Genomic DNA, 21,353 nt, shown 5'->3' on the forward strand with positions numbered 1-21,353 from the left:
ACAGATCTTCAGACATGTTAGTAGAAAAATAAAAATCGTTAGTATTCACGATTTTAGCATTGAACGCTGTTAATTAGTAATAATTTTCTTTTTTTATTAGTTATTTAATTGAGAAGCGACTCTTGATGGAATCATAGGTGATAACAAATAGATCGATTCGACTCCAAATGTTGTGCTGCGGTTTGCTATGACAACAAGACGCGGAGGAATTTCTGGGAAACGCCGTACCGCTGCAGACCTCAGTGCTGGTTCTGTCGGCCGATTGTGCGACCGTCCCGTCGCGCTGGATCTCTCCCATACGTGATATGGGATGTACGAGCAGCAGCAAGAGTAAAACGAACGTAATTATCAAAGAGCTGTGTGTAGTTTCCTTTTTCCGTACTTTATGATTTTGTTTAAATATATATAAAGGGAAAACTTACGGCGGAGGAAGGAGCGGATTTGCTCGACACCTATATGAGACTGGACAGGGACATTTTCAGGGAAGAGCGAAGTCCTCCTGCTCCGGCTTTAGGTAATGTTTTTTAAGTATAAAAGTCGGAAGTCAGTTCGCAAAACAAAATTTCTAGTGTAATTTTAATGCTTGAATTTAACTGACCAATCCAATCTTGAAATATTAAATTCTTGATCTTCTCTTCTGTAAACGTTCATCACCTCCCAGTCTTCATGAGAAATCCGGGACCTCAGTCACATATTTAAACCTATATTGGAATGTTTAACCACAGAGTTATAACAGAGAAGAAATGCTTCCGATATGGATATATGGAAATCAAAGAGGGGTTAACAAAAGCCTGAAGATTATTCAGTAATCTAATAAGAAAATTTTCCCCAAAATAAAAATAAAAACTCTTTCCTGTCAATTGTGTCATACTGCATGCCTATGCCTCCCATATGCCTGGGATGCCATAAAATATAAGAAAACAGATCTGAAGTAGAACTGAATTTCCTTGTTAAAAAGATAGTTCCTACTCAAAGTTAGTCCACTTACAACACACTCACTCCACCATTTATCATTTCTATTAATACGCTAGTCAAAGCAGTAATGGATTATAACGCAATTAATAATAATACCTCTTGGAATTCGTTCTTGCTAAATTAAATATTAAGAACTGTTCAACTCTCTTACAACATAAATGCCAAAAAGCCATATTAAATAATGAATTACATAAATTGCACTGTCAAAGAGATACAAAACGTTTTTTTCAATGTCTTGTACGCATTAGATTTGCCTCATTATTGTCTCCAGTAGAATGGGATAAATTTGATTATGATACGCGATCAAAAGTTAAATTTATAATTGATAAAAAACAAAGTATATTGGATTAAAAAAATTAAAAACATGAAGTACTGTACACTTAAAAATAATAATATTCCTGAAGACCAGGAAACTCCAATTAAATTTTACCCAAGGTTTATAAACTTAACAAACATGGAGCTAAATAAAGAAGAAAACAATTTATTAAATAAAGGCTTAAAATTTGTCCCAAAAAACGGAATTAGATACAAAAATTACTATCCCTTGGTTCATCGGTAGATTGTTGTAACGTAAATACAATATAAAATATAAATGTGCAGAAGTTAAAATTAAACAAAACTTAAACAAAAATCTAAACGTCCAAATATTAAATATCCTACATATCATTAGGTCTATTGATAAAAAGTTAAAAAGTAACTATTAACTTTATTTTAAAAGCCGATAAAAGGAAATAGTATAATTAACATTGAACATCAAAAATACGTTAAAAACTAACTGGGAGAAGGAACTATTTAAAAAAAGATTGAACAACACTCTTACTCCAACATTTATCATTTGTACTGAATCTGCTTTGCTGCAAAAGAATTGCTTGCAAATGTAAAAAAATAGGAAGGGGAGAAATATGAAAAAAATCAGAGTACCTCATCGAGTACAAGAAGACCAAATGTTTAATACGAATACATATTTTTTCACTATAAATTTGACTTTTATAACCTGCCATTTAATGTAGGCGAAACGTCTGATGGATTTTCGAACAGCACGAACCAGGAAGCGGATCTTCGCGACTGCTGTGTGCAGCGTTGTTTTTGGCCGGAAATCAAAAGAAAATGTCACAAAATTACGACCTGGTCGGGGAATTGCGTAAGAGAGTGAAACTACAGTCTGCGAATTCGGTTTCCTAATCTTTGTCGTGAGATCCCAGTTTTGAAGTGGTCATGCCAATTTGCCACTTGGTGTACACGAAGATAGGATGAATTGAATTCTCTCTTACAAAGACAGTGGGTGTTGAAAATTGATTTACATTCGACAAACAGCGAGGACAGATATACAGATATATATTCAATTTATGTTCATGTTTATCCAAGTACCTTGATTGAGTCCAACAGATAAATAGGGAAATGGGACCTATAAAAAATTTTCGAAGCATAATTTGACAAACGTGACCCTGTTACCACAATAAAACACCCAAACATATATGCCAAAACCTCATTGAAGATGACACCGAAACGCGAATGACAGACAAAATCCAGGCAGGATAATCAAGCTACAGGAAATGTTTCACTTAAAAGACAAGACAATTGTAACATAAATCAATGGATAGTGAATCTATTTTTGCTAAACACCAGCCTTGAATTATATTAGACAATAAAGCAAATCATTCTATTATTTTTTTTTCCAAACAACTTTAAGGCCATGCAATGGTGAAGTTGGACAGGCTCACAACACAATTGGATTTGGCAATGATGGACGCGTCGTTAGACCATGATGAACACCACATAGCCGTACCAGGAACTGTCCCTGAGATTGACACGACGTGAGTTTTGTTATTTTAATATTTGTTAAAATTAATAAATTTAAAAAAAAATTAAATTAAAGTCGGCTGGAAAACTACGACGATTCAATAAGGAGAGTCCTACATGAGCTTTCTTTGAATAGGATGCCAGACCAGGCGATGGAACACGAGGAATTCATATCCACTTTGAATCGAAAGGTATTTGGACAATTGAACCATTGGCAATATTACTAAATATTCTTTTTATGTAAGATCTTGGTTGGCTCAATAAGCCGCTGCTCTAACCTCTAACCTCAATTGAGCCGAAGGTTCGAATACCGCTCGTGACACTCACTTTTTCACCTCTACCAGCCCTTACATAAAAAGAATAGTTAATTAATGTAATTAATATGGTCAATTAGACCACTAAACATAAATGGATTAATATTACTAAAGTTAAGCCATATAAAATACATATCAATACCCATAAATAATAAATTATATATGAACTCCTAATATTAGATTGTATTTTAAATTAATTAAGTTGATTGCAATCCTTATTTTATAAATTTGTTTTTGACACAATTGGGTTAACTAATCGACCAGTTCTTAGATAATAAAAATCTTTTTTATATACGCAAACTTCAACTGAAGATAAAGGCGTCATGTCAACCGTCCGAAGACAGCCAACTTTTCAATTTGCTGGAACAAATACAAACATATCGCTTGCTCAATAGCAATTCTAGGCTCGTACTGCGACCTACGATATTTGAAGCACCGACGATAACCTCATTTGAACCCAGTAAATTAACTGGTAACATTCCAGTAAAGTGATAATACCATGAGGAGTGCAAGAGAGATCAATGATTAAAATGAAATTAATAATGATCGAAAAAAGTCTATATGGAATCCCACAATGCCTGAGTTGCTGAGATCTTGCTTCAACTAAGAAAGTTCTATTTGAAAGGATTGACAAATAATTAACGGTTCTTGAGCACAACGTTCATTATTGTGATTATGAGGAAATGATAGTTAACGCTTTGTTCTTGAAAATAGGCTATGAAGCAACACCGTATTTTCTGGTTGAACAGGAGAAAACAAGATGCCCAAGATGAGGTGACGAGGTTGTCCGAACGGGTTCAACATCTTCAAAATCTCTACCAACACCACGACACTCTTACAAGTCAGTAGTATAAAACCGTTTCCTAGAGGATTTATTTTTCTGAATTAACCCCGGATATCTGTCCAGACAGTGTAGGCTCTCCGAAATCCGAGCTTAGAGGTGAAGCGGACCGTCTGCGGAGCTACAGGGACACTCTTTACTCCGGGGAACTCTCCTGGAAGGAAGCAGGACGTCTCGTCCAAGCTGCTGCCACACTGGGGAGGTCAGGGGTCGACAGCTGGTCAGAACTTCAGGACACACTGTGAGTACCAAATGGTTCGGAACGTTCAAAGAAAACATCAATTATTTGACCTGGTCGCTTGACAATCACAGCCTGGCCTTTTAACTGAGATAACAGTTCCCAAATGAGTTGTTCTTGTACTTAAGAAGTTTAAACAATTAAAGAATTAACATGGCTATTTTTTAGCGTGTTGTAAATTGTCAATGGCGGTCAATCGTTTTATGTCCATTGGGTTTAATTTATATACAGGTCATTTATTACTAAAAGAGAACCGAGATCATTTGTAAGTAGGGTAGTCCAGTTGTTAAATTTCATTTTAGACCTTGTCAACTAAGACCACGAGATATACTAGTTCATTCACAAATTCATTCTAGATAAACATAAACATAAATAAGGCGATGTCCACTCTTTACTTAAACTTCGTTTGATCCTTGTAATTAAGAAAATTAAATATGACGATAAAAGTTTATGAAACTGCAAGGTAGTCAACATTGGATGTGTGGAAATGGTAATCACTGGCGTCTCAACGAGAGGAAAGGATGAGACCTAAAACATACCCTTGAAGTAGGCCAAACGAGCCTTGTCAACATACAAATGGATAACTATTATCTTTTTTATTATGAGCGTGTACGTTGTCGGTTTTCTCAGAATTTTCTTTTATAAAGCTGAGTAACACATTGAGTACGATGTTGACTTGATAATTTGGCCTACTTGTTTACTTATATTATTGTAATAAAATTATTATTTTTTTTACTTTTTGTTAAAAAATAGAAATACAGACTCCAGATGGACGCTGGCACAGGCGGCAAGAAATTGCATCCATGAGGCTCTGCTCTGCATTAACGCAGGACAGGCCGTACTTCCGGGCGTACAGTTTCCCTATTGCTCACAGAGGGAAATTCAAACTGTCCACCAGGTGACGACCACCACTTGAAACAAAAATGACAAATTTAATTTCGAAGGATTAAAATATTAACTACAGGTTCTTGAATACCTTTATACGGACATGCAGATACCGGAACGGTACAAGCACGCTGCCAATGTCTACAGCAGCTTTCAGAAACGTACCTCTGCCCTTTACCAATGGATCAACAAGGTAGACAAACTGTGGTTTGTAAAAATTAAACTATTTTTTTTTAATTTAGAATTATGTTGAATCACAACAGACCAAACGTACCAAACGTATGAGGACAAAATAGGCGGACCAAGTTAATCAATCGGATCAGGAATAATCCTACTATAATTTCTTTTATGATTATTACAAATTAATACAAGTCCTTTTATTAAAAATAATAAATAGTGGAACAAGGGATGCTTTGGTAACTAATGCTGAAAGCCAATGTGAAGATCCATACTTAAAACAAAGAAAATTCTCTTGAATTTTGTCATCATGAGTGATCAATGTGTAGAAAAAAATTCTTTTATACATAATTAAAGACCATTCCTAAGCTGACGACCTTGCTGCCAATATTTCAAAACTATTTCCATGATGGTGCCATCACTATCTATATATCAAGTCTATTTTTAAGCTGGCAATATTGCTGTCTATTAAATCTATTATATTTGGTGGTCCATTGACCAAATTACTTCTTTCAATTACTTAATATTTTTATGTAAGGTTTTGGTTGAAATGAAAAAGTTAGAGTACATAATGTATATAATGGATTTAATAAGCAAAAGGAAAAGTATAGCTTCACTAACAACTCCCCGTGGCCACTTGATATGTCGCCGAGAAAATTGGAGAAAAATGGCAAAAAGAGGGAAAATTCGAAAGGTTGGAGGTTGAGATGGGGAGTTGATGTTCGAGTGGATCGAAGGCACGATAGCTCATGCGGTTAGAGCAGCGGCGTATTTAGCCGAAGGTCGTCGGTTCAAAACCCGCTCGTGACTCTAACTTTTTCATTTCAACCAAAACCTCACATAAAAAGAATAAAAAATTGCTGACTATATTTCGACACTATTCTATGCGGTTGACACTGCTGTCTAAAATCAATTTTATGCAAACGACATTGCTATCTATATTTTAAGATATATNATATATCTATATATATATAATTTCTATACTGATGATACTGACATTACAAGATGTCACTGTTGTCTAAAATCAATTCTTATGCATAGGACATTGTCATCTTTATTTCAAGACTATTATTTCTATACTGCCTACATTGCTATCTACATTTTAAGCTGGCAATATTGCTGTCTATATATCTACATATTCTATGCCAATATCTCAGCTGCCCGAAAACAAATTCTTTTACAGAGGACATTGCTATCTATATTTCAAGACAGTTATTTCTATATTGACAACATCTCTATCTATATTTCAAGACTATTATTTCTATATTGACGACATTGTTACCAAGATTTCAAGACTATTTCCATGATGGCGACATCACTGTCTATATATCAAGACTATTGCCAATATTGATATCTATATTTCTACACTATTCTATGCGGTTGACACTGCTGCCTAAAATCAATTCTTATGGACAGGACATAGATATCTATATTTCAAGATTATTATTTCTATACTGACTACATTGCTATCTATATTTCAAGACTATTTCTACGCAATATTTTTGTCCATATATTTACATATTCAATGCCAATGTCTCAGCTGTCTAAAAAGAAAATCTAATACAGACCACATTGCTGTCTGCATTTCGAGACAACAGATTTTCTAGACAACATTGCTATCTTTCAAAACTATTTCTATGCTGGCAAGATCACTATCTACATATCAAGATTATTTTTACGCACTAAATACTGTTGTCTATATTTCTAGGTCTATGCCGATGGCTCTGCTGCCTAAAATCAATTCTTATGCAGACGTCATTGCTATCTATATTTCAAGACTATTATTTCTATACTGACGATATTGCTATATATATTTCATGACTGTTTCTATACTGATAAAATTACTTTCTAAATTTATAAATTATTCGTTTACTGATTGTATTACTTTTGATAATTTAAAGTCATTTATGCTGGGCACATCGCTAACTATAAACATTTCTTTACATCCCTTCGTTAAAAATTATTAAGACTATTAATATTTATTAATAATCATCATAAAACATGAATGCTCGATGTAATTAAACAAGGCTTTTTTGCTAGTTGTGTTTAATAGTTGTTCCTTTTCTCGCTTACATACAGGACTGTGTAATAGTAGAACGTTACGAGAGTTTAATGTTTGTTCAGAGTTTTCGTCATGCTAAGTTTGCTAAGTGGTTATTCGAATAAGTAATGGTCACTAAAATAAGCTTCTTTAAACACGAAAGGCATGCGATTAGTATTAAAATAAACACATTTAGGCCAATTACAAGCGTACAAATGTATACAGAAATATGTATACATTTTTCGTCTCGCTTTATGAGTAAATTCAAAAGTTACAGGGAAAAACAAAAAGTTACCCTACGTCACATTTAACGTATACGGTTAAAGCCGAAAGGGTTGAAACAGTTACAATGCCATCCTTTTTGTTGGAAGAGCCAATCAATTGAATTGAACCGGGTCTAGGGTAATGACTTTTATTATCGCAACACCGATAATGATTTGTATAGGGTGACCTTTGGGAGTTTTGAAATGATCATCATAGTTCACTGTCATCCTGCGCAATAATACAAAGCGGTATTGATGTTTCATCTGGTCGATTATTCAAAGTGAAGATTAGATTTTTGATAAAAATCCAGCGTTTATTGATATTGACAGTCTGTGAATGTAAAAACGCAAACTTTCCATCCCGCTAGAAGGACAACAAATTTATGTTTATATCTATTGGGTTTTTAATAAAGCATTTTCTCTCCAATAATTTCTTTACTCCATTTTTTGTTTATACTTCTTTAAGTTATTAGCTGCATTACGATGTATAATCTCTATCTGCAATTTTTTACATTTTAGATGGTCGAAGAGACGATACACAAAGACTTGGTCGACGTTGATCAAAAATTGGCAGAAATAACGAGAAATATGACGAATCAAACTGTGAACAACATTCGCCAAATGGTAATTATTTATATTAAAAACAAGTTTACTACCATTTCTTACAAATAAGAAGATTTTAATAAGTTTAAAATATATTTTGTTTGATCTAAGTTGATTAGAAATTATGACATTTTTATTTTCGGATTATTTATGTATTTTGTTAATTTTTGTTTTATCTGATTCGGCATGTAGACAAAGTTTGACGAGAAACAAAGGGTGTCAAATTGTGGATCTATTTAGTCAGTCATACGATTTTATATTACAATTGTTCTGTGTACAGAGCGGGCATTAGCACACATTGGTATTGTGAGAAAGTCACAAGGAAGGGAAATATGGAATACCTTCTAGTACCATATTTAGGTTAATTATGAAACGAATAAAATTAGTCTCATAAATTGATATTATAAGCAAGTCTAGGTAGAAATATTAGAGTGCCTTCTGGATCCAAACATAGCTTACCTAATGAGTGAATGTATTTATTAGTGTAAATAGATATTGTGATAGTCAATTGGGAGTATTGAGTCTCTCACAGAAACTATGTGTTTTTGAATGTATGTGAATTTATATTTAGCATATGTCGCTTGTTTCAGTGTCTAAATTTGATTGCCTGTAAGGATAACAGCGAATAATGTATTTTATCAGGCTAAATTATATTAATAAAATCGTCAGTATGCCCTAAAAATACTTTTTCGATCCTGTTTCTTTTTCATAAAAATTACGAGTTAGTATGAAGGACTGGGTAGGTGGTATATTAAGTGGGTGTATCAGAGTTGTTTTGCCACGTTTTAGAAATTCGACTTTTTAAGAAATTTTGGTATTAGAATCAAAACTGAATTATGACATTTATATTTCTTAGATGATTACAGCCACAAAGTTAACCTACTTGCATGAACTTTTATATAAAGCCGAGAAACTATCCAATAAACTACGGATCATCCAGTTAAATGTTGGTTAGATAAATCTTTGACGGAAAAGCACCAATTAAATATAGTTAGATTCGTGTTCCTCAGTGAAAAGTAAGATACAATTTATAGGTGACTTGGCAAGTACTGTTTCACCTAAAGCCCGGGTTTAAGTCACCGTTTTACGCGGATGTATATAACCATTCATTTTGGTGAGTGGAATACATTAAAAAACAAAATTGCCATGTATAGCCTTTTTAAATCTGTTTTCGAATAAAACTTAGGATTTATTTATTAATAATAGTTTAAAAATCACGAAGAAACATTAATTTCTGATCAGCAAGTATTTATTTCATATTAGAGCTAAAAATTAATTGTTATTAAGTCTTAGGAGAACTTATTTTAGATTACACATTGACAAGACGTGTCTTTATTAGAAATGATAAATGGTGGAGTGAGTATGTTGTACAATCTTTATAAAAAGATAGTTCTTACTCACAGTTAGTTGTTTTCAATGACCGGATTTTATGCTTATAGCTCATCATCATCAGGTTAAAGGAATTTACAACCAAGTCTCTCGACATAAATTGCACCAACGATACGTTCCATTGAGAAACTGGTTTTTATTGCCGTTCAATTTTGGACGTGCGAAAAGCGGGAATTATAACACAACTAAATGTTATATTAATAAATACTAAATATTATATTGATAAAACAATTAAAGAACTAACAACTGTGTTTTAGTGTCATTCGATGTTACCAATTTATTCACAAACATCCCTGTTAAAGAATGTACAAAACTTATAAAATAAAAGCTTACGGAGAATACTATTAACGGATTTGTAAAAAATTATATAATAGACCTCTTAAATGTATGCGTCCTATATAATTATTGTAAATTCAATAATAACTTTTATGAAATGAAAGGGTTACCAAGGGGGTCTCCATTCTCCCCATTTTGTGCCGAAATATTCAAGGATAATTTTGAAAAAAAATCTCAAATCAATCAACACATTAATTAAAACTGTTCTTTTTATGTAGACGATATTTTATGTATATGGTCGGGAACACGAGAGGATCTAAAAGAATTCCTCCAATTAATTAGTTCTTTATACCCTAGTACAAATTTTACATGGGAAATAAATAAAGGTGGTTTTTTAAATTTTTTAAACTCTACACTGTCCATAATAAATAACCTAATTGTAATAAACATAAATAGAAAACCCACACTACAGACACCATGATACCTTCTCACCTTGGACCTAAACAGCTTGTGCCTTCATTTGACTCATAGACCGTATGTTGAAACTCCCACTAACACCTGCTAACTATAAAAAAATTACAAACTATTAAGACCTTATCTAAAAACAATAGATATCAAAAAATATTTATCGTTAGGTTGCTAGTAAAAAGAATAAAAAAATAAATTTAAAAGAAGCAACATTCAGACTCAGCCACTCCACCCAAAAATGAATCATTAGGTTTTCGTTGCTTACCAAACATTGGTGAACTATCAGAAAAAGTAGGTAAAATTCTTAAACGAGGTTTTAGGGTAGCTTTTAGAGGTACGTGTTCACCTAGAAACATCGTCTCGAACTTGGCAATACGCGGGGTTTACTAACTTAATTGTAATAATTGCGACATTAAATGTATAGGACAAAGCGGTAGAAAAATTAAAGAGTTAAAAAAAACTTACCTAAATGGAAACAAAACCCAATTTCAATTTAAATACAACAGTGTTACACATTTTCAACAAAGAGAGGGAACTAGATTGGTTTGAGAAATTTTAAATTAAAAAATATAAAAATCGAAAATGGAGATAAATGCATTAATAATATAATAGATTTCGATTTACCTCCTATTTTAAATATGTACAATTAATTAAGGTTTTTAGTTGAGATAAAAAAAGTCATTGTCACAAGCGGGATTCGAACCCACGATCTTCGGCTAGATACGCCGCTTCTTTTGAGGTATCGTGACCTCGATCCACTCGGACACTAACTTCCCATCTCAACCCTACCTTTTGAATTTTCCCTCCTTTTTTCCATTTTTCAAATGTCGTGTAATCGGATTGGATTCTCGACGGCAAATGAAATAGCCACGGAGAGCTTTAGTGAAGTATACTTCATTTTAAATCATTAAATTCACTAATTTCGTGGTCCGCTTGACCAATTAATATATTACAATNCATTTTTTTCCTCAGGTACATTAGAATATCACAGTTAAGATTAGTTAAGCTTTTTTAAATTGTACTATATATAGATAACTCAAAAATAAAAGTGCTAACTTCTACCACAAGGGAGAGACATGAGGCCCAGGCGGCTTTTCGGTTACAAGTGAACACTTTACTTGTCTTAATTATTGCTGTTCAAGCAATCATTCGCTAGGAATTTTTGTTTATTTTGCCTTTCAAAAGGTTTTGGATATTTTTGGATTTCCATGCTAAAGCTACATTGGTTAAATATTTCATGAATTGTTTTACTTTTGAGCTATAGACTATAAATACATAGAATATGCGCATAATTTCAGCCATAGGGAGAGTGCTTAATTGCATAATTCGCTTTTTACTTAATATGGTAAGTATGTCGTTTTTATGTTCTTACAAAAGTACTTTGTTACGATTTTCCACAAGGAGTTAACTAATGATTTGACTATTTTCGTGTTTCAATTTGTTTTACAGGCCGGTCTGGGCGGAGTGAAGGACGATGAAAGTCTAACGGCAAGGATGAGGGACTTGGATAGAAAATTGTTGACGAATTCCGTAATTAACAACACAATTGTGTTCAGGCACGATCCCCTCCGGCCTATTCTTCACTGACATTTAAAACAACCGAAAGCCAATAATTTGGGTCGTGGACGTTTTGGATTGACTTAATTTGATAGGCAATACAAAAATTCTGACCCTCAAAATTTAGCCACACTCGTAAAATTTTGGTCACGTCACTGACGTAACAGAAAACTTGAACCTTCTGTTGATACGAAGAGTCAGTATTTTTTCTAAAAAAACGAGACCAAATAAACTTATTTTGAGCTTAAAAATATAAATAAATAAGAATTAAATAGTATTTGAACGAAATCAAATAAAATTATTTAAGAATATGATCTAGAGAGAGACTGATCAGTCTGATAGTTAAGTGGTTTTATCTTCTTAAATATTCCCCAGCCTTTCATCCCTGTGTATATATACTTTTTTTCAATTATTTAAATTAATGTTTAAAGTTGAAGTAAATTATGTTTGACAATAAATTGGGTTGTTGTTTGTTCTGGAAATTGTTTTTAGCTGTTAAAATACTTAAAGTTATATTTTGTGATGGTTTATAAGTTTGGTATAGAGTTCAGTTTAAATTTTTAAATGTTGTTGTACTTCCGGATCCGAGGTAGACGAGAGAGAGAGAGAGAGAGTTAACGCGTCATGCTCTCGGTTTGTAAACCCGCGGTCGTGGGTTCTATTCCCAACGTTGCCACTGGAATTTCCGACCTTGACCCATCTTTCGAAAATTATAACTTCTTCGCACAAATAAAAAAAAAAAAAAATGTGTATTACTGCAAAGTTGTAAACCTATAAAAGGACCCAATGGTATAATAAAGCACAGACCAACCACTGGAGATGGCGTTATTTCGTAACTCGAGAAGATCGATGTTTGAATTCATCACCACGCACACTTCAGCACAATATTTCACCAAAAACATCAAATATTAAAAATTCTCAAAATTTGCCTGATTTGAAACAATCTTTGAATTTTTACGTACTTTTTTTTGTGTTACGCTTTTAGGTTGTACATATTCTATACGTAACCAATAACAAATGCCATCGGTTTTAAGTAAAATATTTTAAAAGAAAACGCCTGACTCCGATATCTTATCGAAAAAATTGGGCCAAGAAATCGTGTCAGTTTTGATAACTGACTTGTTCATTTGTTAAAACACACAGAATCTTCATATTTCAATTATTTTTATTCAATTAATTAAGGTTTTGATAGAGATAAAAAGTCAGTGTCACAAGCGGGATTCGAACCCACGACCTTCCGCTAAATACGCCGCTGCTCTATCACTTGAGCTATCGTGACTTCGATCCACTAGGACACTAACTTCCCATCTCAACCCCACTTTTTGAATTTTCCCTCCTTTTTGCTATATTTAATTGAAAAGAATATATTTGGTCAAGCGGACCACGAGAACTAATAAAAATAAATTATTTTGTATTGTTTACAAGTCCTGAATCCAAAATTGAATAAGGAGAAAAAATGTGATCTTATTTTTTAGAATTAATCGGAAAATTGACTGAAAGTCTTCCAAAAATATTCTCAGATAGAATTGAAAACATATGTAATTTTATTTTTGTCTTGTTTTTATTGAAAATAAGAAGAAATGTATGTAGCCATAAACTATTTTAACGCTTTTATTTACAAAAAAGAGTCATGTACTTTCTTTAAATAAATTATATTTCAGCATATGTTGTTTTTTATATAGGAAAAATTCGGCTTCTAATAGAAGGAAGAAAGGTACGAGAAATTTGTGTGGTGTTTAGTGACCATTACTTGATGATTATTTGGAGATCGTGAGATGCGGTCTGGTGTGACGTAGGTTTTAGAAAAACATTTTCTTTATCGTGCCAACGTTTCGATCTTTATTGAGATCATCTTCAGGGCTCAAAGTGTTTGTTTTCCGTGTAAATGTGTCATTCTTGTCTTTCCTGTTATGAAGGCACTTTGGGCCTGAAGATAATCTCAATAAAGATCGAAATGTTGGCAGGTTAAAGAAAATTTTTCTAAAACCTACGTCACACCAGACTGCATCTCTCGACCTCCAAACAATCATACGAGAAATAGTTAATACGCCATTGTAGGCGTCTGTCCCAGTGGAAATGACACATTTCTTGCGCCAAACATCTCCAATTTGTAGTAGGTTAGTTAATTTAAATAAACTAAATTTCAGTATGTTATTTGGTTGCTGTTTTATGTAACCTAGAAAATATTAGGCTTCTAATGGAAGGACAAAAGGTACGAGAAATTGTTAATCCGTCTGATTCGTTATCGTAGGCGTCTGTCCCAGTGGAAATGACACATTTCTAGCGGCAAATATCTCCAATTTGTAGTAGGTGACACGGACGAAGGAGTCGGGCCGTGAGTAGTGTTTATGTCAGGAGTGGTAAGGTCAAGCCTAGAGAAAGTGGTCGAGTGAAAGTGTTGATTCACTTCTGTTTCTCCACCGGTTTATACTTTAATACTTGCACCCGTTAATAAACGGCAAATTGTCCGTTTTGTTTATCCCGGTCTGCGGTGTTCGCGGAACAGAGCAGTTTTTCCAAGACCGAATCCAACAGTTTGTGGGACGTAATTGAAAGGGAGAGCTTTCTGGTGGGCTGTACTTTCCAAATAGTTGACTTTATACGAAAAGAAAAACGAGGGGGAAAATTAATAATTTCTATAAATAAGAATAAATTTTTACTTGAAAATTATTAATAGGTAGATACCACATTATAAAATTTTAATTCAACCAACCGATGATAATTATTTCATCCGGGTTACAATTCACTTTCACGTCTTAACCGTTTCTAATTTAATTGTTCCCAACCGGGTATAAACCATAAAATCTAATAAACCTGTTGAACGTATCTTCAGACCGCAAAAATTAATATTCCCACCTCAAAAAAATCAAGTTAATACTTAAAAAGCTCGGAGAAGAACTTTTACATCAAAGAGTCATCGTCAAGGACCTTGCTACATCCTTCATCCTACGGAAATAAAGTCGAGATAAGGTGAGAAACTGTATGTCACTTTTTTGAAAGCTATATCTAGTTTAATTCTAAGACCTTGTCGGAATGAAAAATACGGAAATTTTATAAAAAGCAATTGCTAAATCACGTTTTAGGAAGCGGCAAAAAAATTGCTTCCGGCATTCAAATCATAATTTGGCATTTAACCCGTCACCATGATAGAGACCAAAGGACCGCCGCCGAGACATCGCTGATTGAGTGAAATTGCAGTAAAAAACGCAGCACAAGATTCGGTCCTATTTCCAACTATTTTTTATATAAAAAGTGTGAAACATTTATCTATAATAATGGATAAAAATCACAGTCTTATGGCAGTGAAATTACTGTTTAGGCCATATCAAAATATGCTTTTTCTTTCTCTTCTCGTCTTCTTTTTTTTCTCTTGTTTTCCAATTTCCTTCATGTTTCATCGGTTTTTTTAAATGAACTTGATGTAGGTTGCAATATCTATGAAAGCCTGATGATAGGAAGAAAATTATGAACCGAAAATGCATTAGCACATAATAACAAAAATATAAAAATGAACTAGTTGAAAGTTCATTTTAATAATCCAAGGTATGCTGAATGTAGGGTTGTCGTTCGAACAAAAACAATCAGGCTCATATAAATTTAAATGTAATTGTGTTATTTCTGAATAGGAAGCCTTTAAGGCTTCAAAAATGCAATTAGTTCGCTGATTGTGTTAGTTTAAACTAAAACCCTATGCACTGAAGCCTGCAAAATAGCCAATCGTAGAAGAAAAAGGATCGATACAGATGTAAAAAATTTTTTAGTGTTTATCGTGGTTGTTGATTTGAATCCGCTGAACCTAGAAAACTTAAAGAGTTAGATCAAAATTGTTTGCTTCATGAGAAACTTAAAAAAATGTTTAGGTCTTTCGAGATTTTTCTCGAAAACGCCCCAATAAAAAAAATATTAAAAAACTATATGAGGTTACTGATTTTACTTCTACTTTAAGCTTTTGACTGCCTAAATACGATGCAAAAAACCATGTAATAAAAATTACACCATAAACCTTCGAAAAAATATTGTAATATTGAGTCTTAATACATTGCCAAGTCGGTTAATTATTTTATTATTTTTTCCAAATTAAACAATGTAAAATTTAAATGATAACGCTTCTAGATATTAGATTTAAAGATTTTAATATGATACTTTCAAACCTTTGGCAACAGGGGTTTGATGCAAATTGGCCTATAACTAGTGTCAACTTGGTAGATATTAGTGTTAATTCCATTAGATTTAGTGGTCTGATTGACCAAATTACTTCTTTCAATTAATTCATCTTTTTATGTAAGGTTTTGGTTGAAATGAAAAAGTTATTGTCACGAGCAATATTCGAACCCACGACCTTCGGCTCAATTCGCCGCTGCTCTAACCATTTTGCCAAGATAGCTCAAGAGATTGGAGCGGCGGCGTATCGAGCCGAAGGTCATGGGTTCGAATATCGCCCGTCTCACTAACTTTTTTCATTTCAGCGAAAACCTTACATAAAAAGATTAATTAATTAGTGTTAATATTAGTGTATTATAATTGTAATGGATATCAATGTGATTAGACACTAAAATTAGTATCAGTTTATTCAAGTATCAGGATAATATAATATATAGTATTATAGGATATTTGTATTGTTAATATGAGTGTAAGCATCAGTGAGAATATGGTGTGATTTGATATTAGTATTAGTGTGTGTGTGTGTGCTTTATAGTGGTGTATTAAAATTTAGCACTAGTAGTGTGTAGTGTATAGTAAATCTATTACATTTAGTGGTCTATTGACCAAATTACTTCTTTCAATTATTTAATCTTTTTATGTAAGGTTTTGGTTGAAATGAAACAGTTAGTGTCACGAGCGGGATTCGAACCCACGACCTTCGGCTAAATACGCCGCTGCTCTACCACTTGATCTATCGTAACGTCGATCCACTCGAACACCAACTCCCCATCTCAACCTACAACCTTTCGAATTTTCCCTCTTTTTGCCATTTTTCAAATGTCGTGTAATCAGGATTCGATTCTCGGCGACATATGAAGCGGCCACGGGGAGCTGTTAATGAAACGTATGTATACTTCGTTTTACTTATTAAACCCATTATATTTAGTGGCCTATTGACTAAATTACTTCTTTCAATTAATTAATCTATTTATGCAAGGTTTTGGTTGGTGGCCGGGTGGATCGACATCACGATAGCTCAAGTGGTAGAGCAGCGCCGTATTTAGCCGAAGGTCGTGAGTTCGAATCCCGCTCGTGACACTAACTTTTCATCTCAACCAAAACCTTACATAAAAAGATTAAGTAATTGAAATTAGTAGTATTATTAATGTGTGTTGTTTGTCTTTGTGTACAATTTTAGATTTGTTAATTAATGATCATTGATGCGTGATAGAAGAATATGTGTGAATATATACTGTTGCTATCGCACTAATTAGAATGATTACTATATTACATATATTGTAATCTCCTGGTTTTTCAATTGGAACGGACATTAATGATTTCCGATTGCCCATATGTGATCCGTGTGCAATATTTGAAAAATCATCGGTAACCCTTTTAGAAAACATTAGCACTGTCATTTTCCTGTTGGAAAATTGAAAGTTTAAATCCTCGGAAAGGTCGCGGATTTCCTGCCGGAAAATGCCGGTCTATAGTTCATATCCTCGTAATTGATATAGCTGGGGCAAAATGGATTTAACCCGGCCTTTTCCGCATTGGAAGAACAGAGGAATGAAGTGTAACCGACATCATTGGCAGGCTGCACGTCGAAATTGTTAATTGACGAGGAAACGCACTCTCCGACACTAGGCTCGGATTGCGTTTATACTACCGTGAAAAACTTTCAGAACTTTTCCACACCAGGCCAGAAACCGAGTAAACGTTTTACTTTCTCCACGCTTTGTACCGAATGTCCTTGTCACCCCTTCGATTTATTGCATGTTTCGCGGTAAATTGAAAACCAATTTTGATAGCCGTTGAAACCCGTCGGTTAATAAACTTAGAATGTTGATTTGAGATACAATGCGAAAGTTAAACCATCCCTCTTGCCTGGAAAACGGCTATCAATTTCAGCTTTCCAAGTTTAAGCACTAGATTTAGATTTTCTAGTTGATATTTCAATAGTAACATCGAGAAGTAGAGACAGGTGTTTTCCACGGTCCACGACGGACCGGAAGTCATCCATTATCTCTAATTGGGTAATAAGAAATTTACCTTCATCACAAAACCTGCACCCAAACCGAATTTTGACAAGGACATGTCGGCCAACATTAAAAAGTCTAGCATTGAAAAACCAAATGTTGCAAGGGACAGTAATGTGATCAATCGTTTGCAAGACGGCATACAAATTCAAGGACATGTCCGACATGGTTAAATACACCAGCATCGGATTGAACATTACGAGATAAACTCAAACGATGATGAATTGTTATACAGAACTTCGAAGATTTGCTCATTCCTTCAACTAAATTCAAAATAAGATAAACCTTACAAACACGAAGATAAAATCCTGTAGCTTGGAGTGTGAGACAATCAGGTGGCATACAGTATATTGTATTGTGAAATTAACAACTACTGGGCAAAGACCGTATTCGTCTACATACTCTTTTGAAAAATTGAAAATTGAAAGCACAAGTCGTTTAAAAACAAAAGGAGGTTGTAAATGCAAGACGAATTTAGAGACAATGAAGTCTTTGTTGTGGTATATGAATAAGAAGGTCCAGCTGTACCCCTCACCACAGGTATAAAAGGGTTAAGAGGTTGTCCTGTCCAATTCAACACATTTCAAGACCTAAAAAAACTATCATTACCATTACAATCGTGTGTTAGAAAAGCATGTAATACATTTTAGTTGTAAGGGTCAAGTGAAAATTAATACTTTCAGAGGTTTTATTTTTTAAACAACACTACAGTTAGATTATCATAGAAAACAAAATAGTACGGTTTAAATTAATGATATTTTTTACCTGGATTGACTCGATGAAGGGAAAATTGATATACGCTAAATTTGCCTTCGTTCGGCTGACGGACACTAAGAGGAAGACCGTATGGTAAAAGTTTAGCCTCCGAAAAGGTTGGAAAGTGGCTGTTAAGTTATGTAACTTTCTCTATTCCTGCACTTTCAAATGTAATCATGGAAGTAACTGAGTGTTTATTCTTCGCCTATATTCCTTCTTCTTTAGCAATGATTAATTATTTAATTTTTCCAATTAATAACTATTTCCTCATTTCCTCGCTGTTTCCTTAACATCATAAGCTTGTTCATATGTGGTATGAAACTATACCAATTAGGCGTCAATGAATTCGAATTAGAATAGCAAGTTGCGTTTACTTTATTAGCAATTTTTCTTTATTATTCAGGAAGTCATATTAATTATTATGTATTTTATAGTACTACAATAAAAAAAAAGCTTTTCATTCTGCACATGAGCCAAGAGGTTTTATTGATGCATATATCAAATAAATATATAAAACTTCAATTCTATTCCTGAATCTAATTTTTATAACAAATTAAGGATTTCTATTTATTGCAAAATTTTCCTTAATGTATTATTTAATTACTTGATGTCACAATTAATTCCCAGTAATTGGCGATTTCTATGTCTGTGACAAAATATGTCACAATGATTTTTTTATTATTGACGACACGATGACAAAAGCTTGATCAAAACAGATCCAAGGACGGTTTTTCAAGTTGGCCAAGAAGTTTTGTTATGCTACGGTGCAGAAACAGCGAGATTAGACGGACCAGGATGATCTTTAGATAATTATGTATCAATAGGAACCAAGGAGGAAAATTAACAATAAAAGAAATATGAATTTTTAATTTCACTTTCTTTTGATATTCCAAGTACTACGAAAAAGTCAAATTACCACCAAATGGCCGGATTTCGTAGGTTCCAAAACAATCAAAAGTTAAATTATGATCAGTTTTTCCAGTTGACCAAGGAGTTTTGTTATAAATGGAAGCATAAACGGCGACAATAAGCGGACCAGGATGATTTTTAGATAAATAGATGTCTTTAGGAAGCACGGGTATAAACCCTACCAAGATTTGAACCTATAATTTTACTTTCGTGTTCATTCCAAGCACTTAAATAAAAGATCGAATTACCACCAAATGGTTTTTGTAGTTTCAAAAGTTTTTTAAGAATCATATCAAAGTTTTAATAAAAATTAACACAAAGCATCTTTTGTACATTTCTTCCATCTCTCCAGAAAGCCAGAAGAGAACCGATGGCACAATGAAGAGGTTGAATCAAAATTTCTTAGTCGGTTTTTCAGTCGGTCATGGCTTATTTGAAGCAGACATGATTCAAAAATAGCGAAATGGGACGGACCGGGAGACAATTTGGTTAATTAGATCAATTTAGGACCTCCTTCTTTTGACACTCCGAGTTCCAGCAAAGTTAAATTAACAAAACGGGATTGTTTCCATTAATCTATACTGCTTATTTTCAATTTTTTTCTGAAATAAATACTTTTATGAGTTCTGGAAAAGGTAAACCCTCCTATATGGATCATTTCTTTCCTTAAGGGTCAAAAATATTTTCTCATTATAAACATTCTACCAAAAATTACCCCTTCAAACCTTCGTAAATTATGATCAAAAACCATAGTTTACCCAACCAACTTTTATAATGCAATTTTTTGATCCATTAATTTCCCAACGTTACGTAAGTTTTCTATGGTTTACACGAACAACAACGACGAACAAACCACAATCAAATGATTGGCCCTTGATAAACCCTTTGAAAAAGTCTTTTGTAAACAAATACTCCTAATTCTCGAATCTTCTAATATAATTTTGAGTATAGCGTCCACATTCCAATGTTTAAATTTGCTATGGTGTAATGGACATCATCGCATCCTCCCTTGATAAGAAACAATACTGCTCAGGGGTCTTCATCGATGCGGAACAGGATTCGAGAGGATTTGGCTTGCTCTGGAAACTCGAAGACATCAACTGCCTCATTCTCAATCCTGTATGGTGGACAGGTACTTTAGTGTAAGGGTCAGATCCTCTCGATCTCATTTCTACAAGACACCACTCTCTCCGTCCCATCACTCTATCTCCAATCTATTATAACCGCACCCCTCCTACCCAAGCTACCTTGGTGTATCTTGAGTATCTAGACAAGCGACTGATCTGGACTCCCCATTCACGACTAAAGGCAGAAATGAACCGATCACTTAAAAGGCTATTCTAGACAACGGATCTAATTCTCCTCTACAACAAAATACTCATTTAAAACTCAATATTGCAACCAAGATGGACATACCACACCTTCCAATCTCTGCAGATCCTACAATCACGATTCCTTAGATCCCTCGTCAACGCCTCGTTCTATACTTCCCAGCACTCCATCCACTAACACCTAAATGTTCCCTTTACAAATTAAGTTAGGAATCCTGCAACAAAAAATTCTACACTAACCTCTAATCTCGTGAGTCCTCACGTACAACAGCTTTCCTCCCGGTTATTTCCCAGTGATCCTCGCCGACCTTTAAAAAAGACGGTGAACTCTTCCTCAGAGAGTGGAGA

The 21,353-nt window shown here is 33.8% G+C and overlaps 2 protein-coding genes across 7 annotated transcripts in view; one reads left to right on the forward strand and one right to left on the reverse strand.

The window, feature by feature from the left end:
- The window catches only part of LOC106672197 (testis-expressed protein 9), a 43,324-nt gene extending 21,971 nt beyond the window's left edge, over positions 1–21,353 (reverse strand). Inside the window, exons 1-2 of one of the 4 annotated variants that reach the window (XM_014403408.2) lie at positions 21,246–21,353; positions 21,096–21,197 (exon numbers count right to left, since the gene is read on the reverse strand). The gene's annotated coding sequence lies outside the window, so the exon portion shown is untranslated. Of the gene's footprint in view, positions 1–21,090; positions 21,198–21,245 lie in introns of all 4 variants that reach the window. The other 3 variants (XM_024229009.1, XM_014403409.2, XM_014403411.2) reach the window with 3 other exon arrangements.
- On the forward strand, positions 260–13,039 carry LOC106672195. Of its 3 annotated transcripts, none has more exons than XM_014403405.2 (10): positions 260–341; positions 412–514; positions 2,666–2,789; positions 2,852–2,966; positions 3,804–3,930; positions 3,997–4,171; positions 4,922–5,066; positions 5,133–5,246; positions 8,054–8,158; positions 11,720–13,039. In XM_014403405.2, the coding sequence occupies exons 1-10, from the start codon at positions 306–308 to the stop codon at positions 11,855–11,857; spliced, it is 1,182 nt and encodes a 393-aa protein (XP_014258891.1). In that variant the 5' UTR covers positions 260–305; the 3' UTR covers positions 11,858–13,039. The 3 variants fall into 3 exon arrangements, with proteins under 3 accessions (XP_014258891.1, XP_024084762.1, XP_024084766.1); XM_024228994.1 differs by lacking the exon at positions 11,720–13,039 and adding an exon at positions 9,577–9,692; XM_024228998.1 differs by lacking the exon at positions 11,720–13,039 and having other exon boundaries at positions 5,133–5,260; positions 8,054–8,118.

The sequence above is a fragment of the Cimex lectularius genome, unplaced genomic scaffold (assembly GCF_000648675.2).
Source record: "Cimex lectularius strain Harlan isolate CLEC.00 unplaced genomic scaffold, Clec_2.1 scaffold17, whole genome shotgun sequence".
NCBI lineage: Eukaryota > Metazoa > Arthropoda > Insecta > Hemiptera > Cimicidae > Cimex > Cimex lectularius.

Bases quoted from the DNA above. Each gene is read 5' to 3' on its own strand.
- LOC106672195 (XM_014403405.2), top strand. From the start codon at position 306: ATGGGATGTACGAGCAGCAGCAAGAGTAAAACGAAC. The intron at 3,931-3,996 runs GTCAGTAGTATA...ATATCTGTCCAG, and splicing joins ACACCACGACACTCTTACAA to ACAGTGTAGGCTCTCCGAAA. The intron at 5,067-5,132 runs GTGACGACCACC...TATTAACTACAG, and splicing joins AAATTCAAACTGTCCACCAG to GTTCTTGAATACCTTTATAC.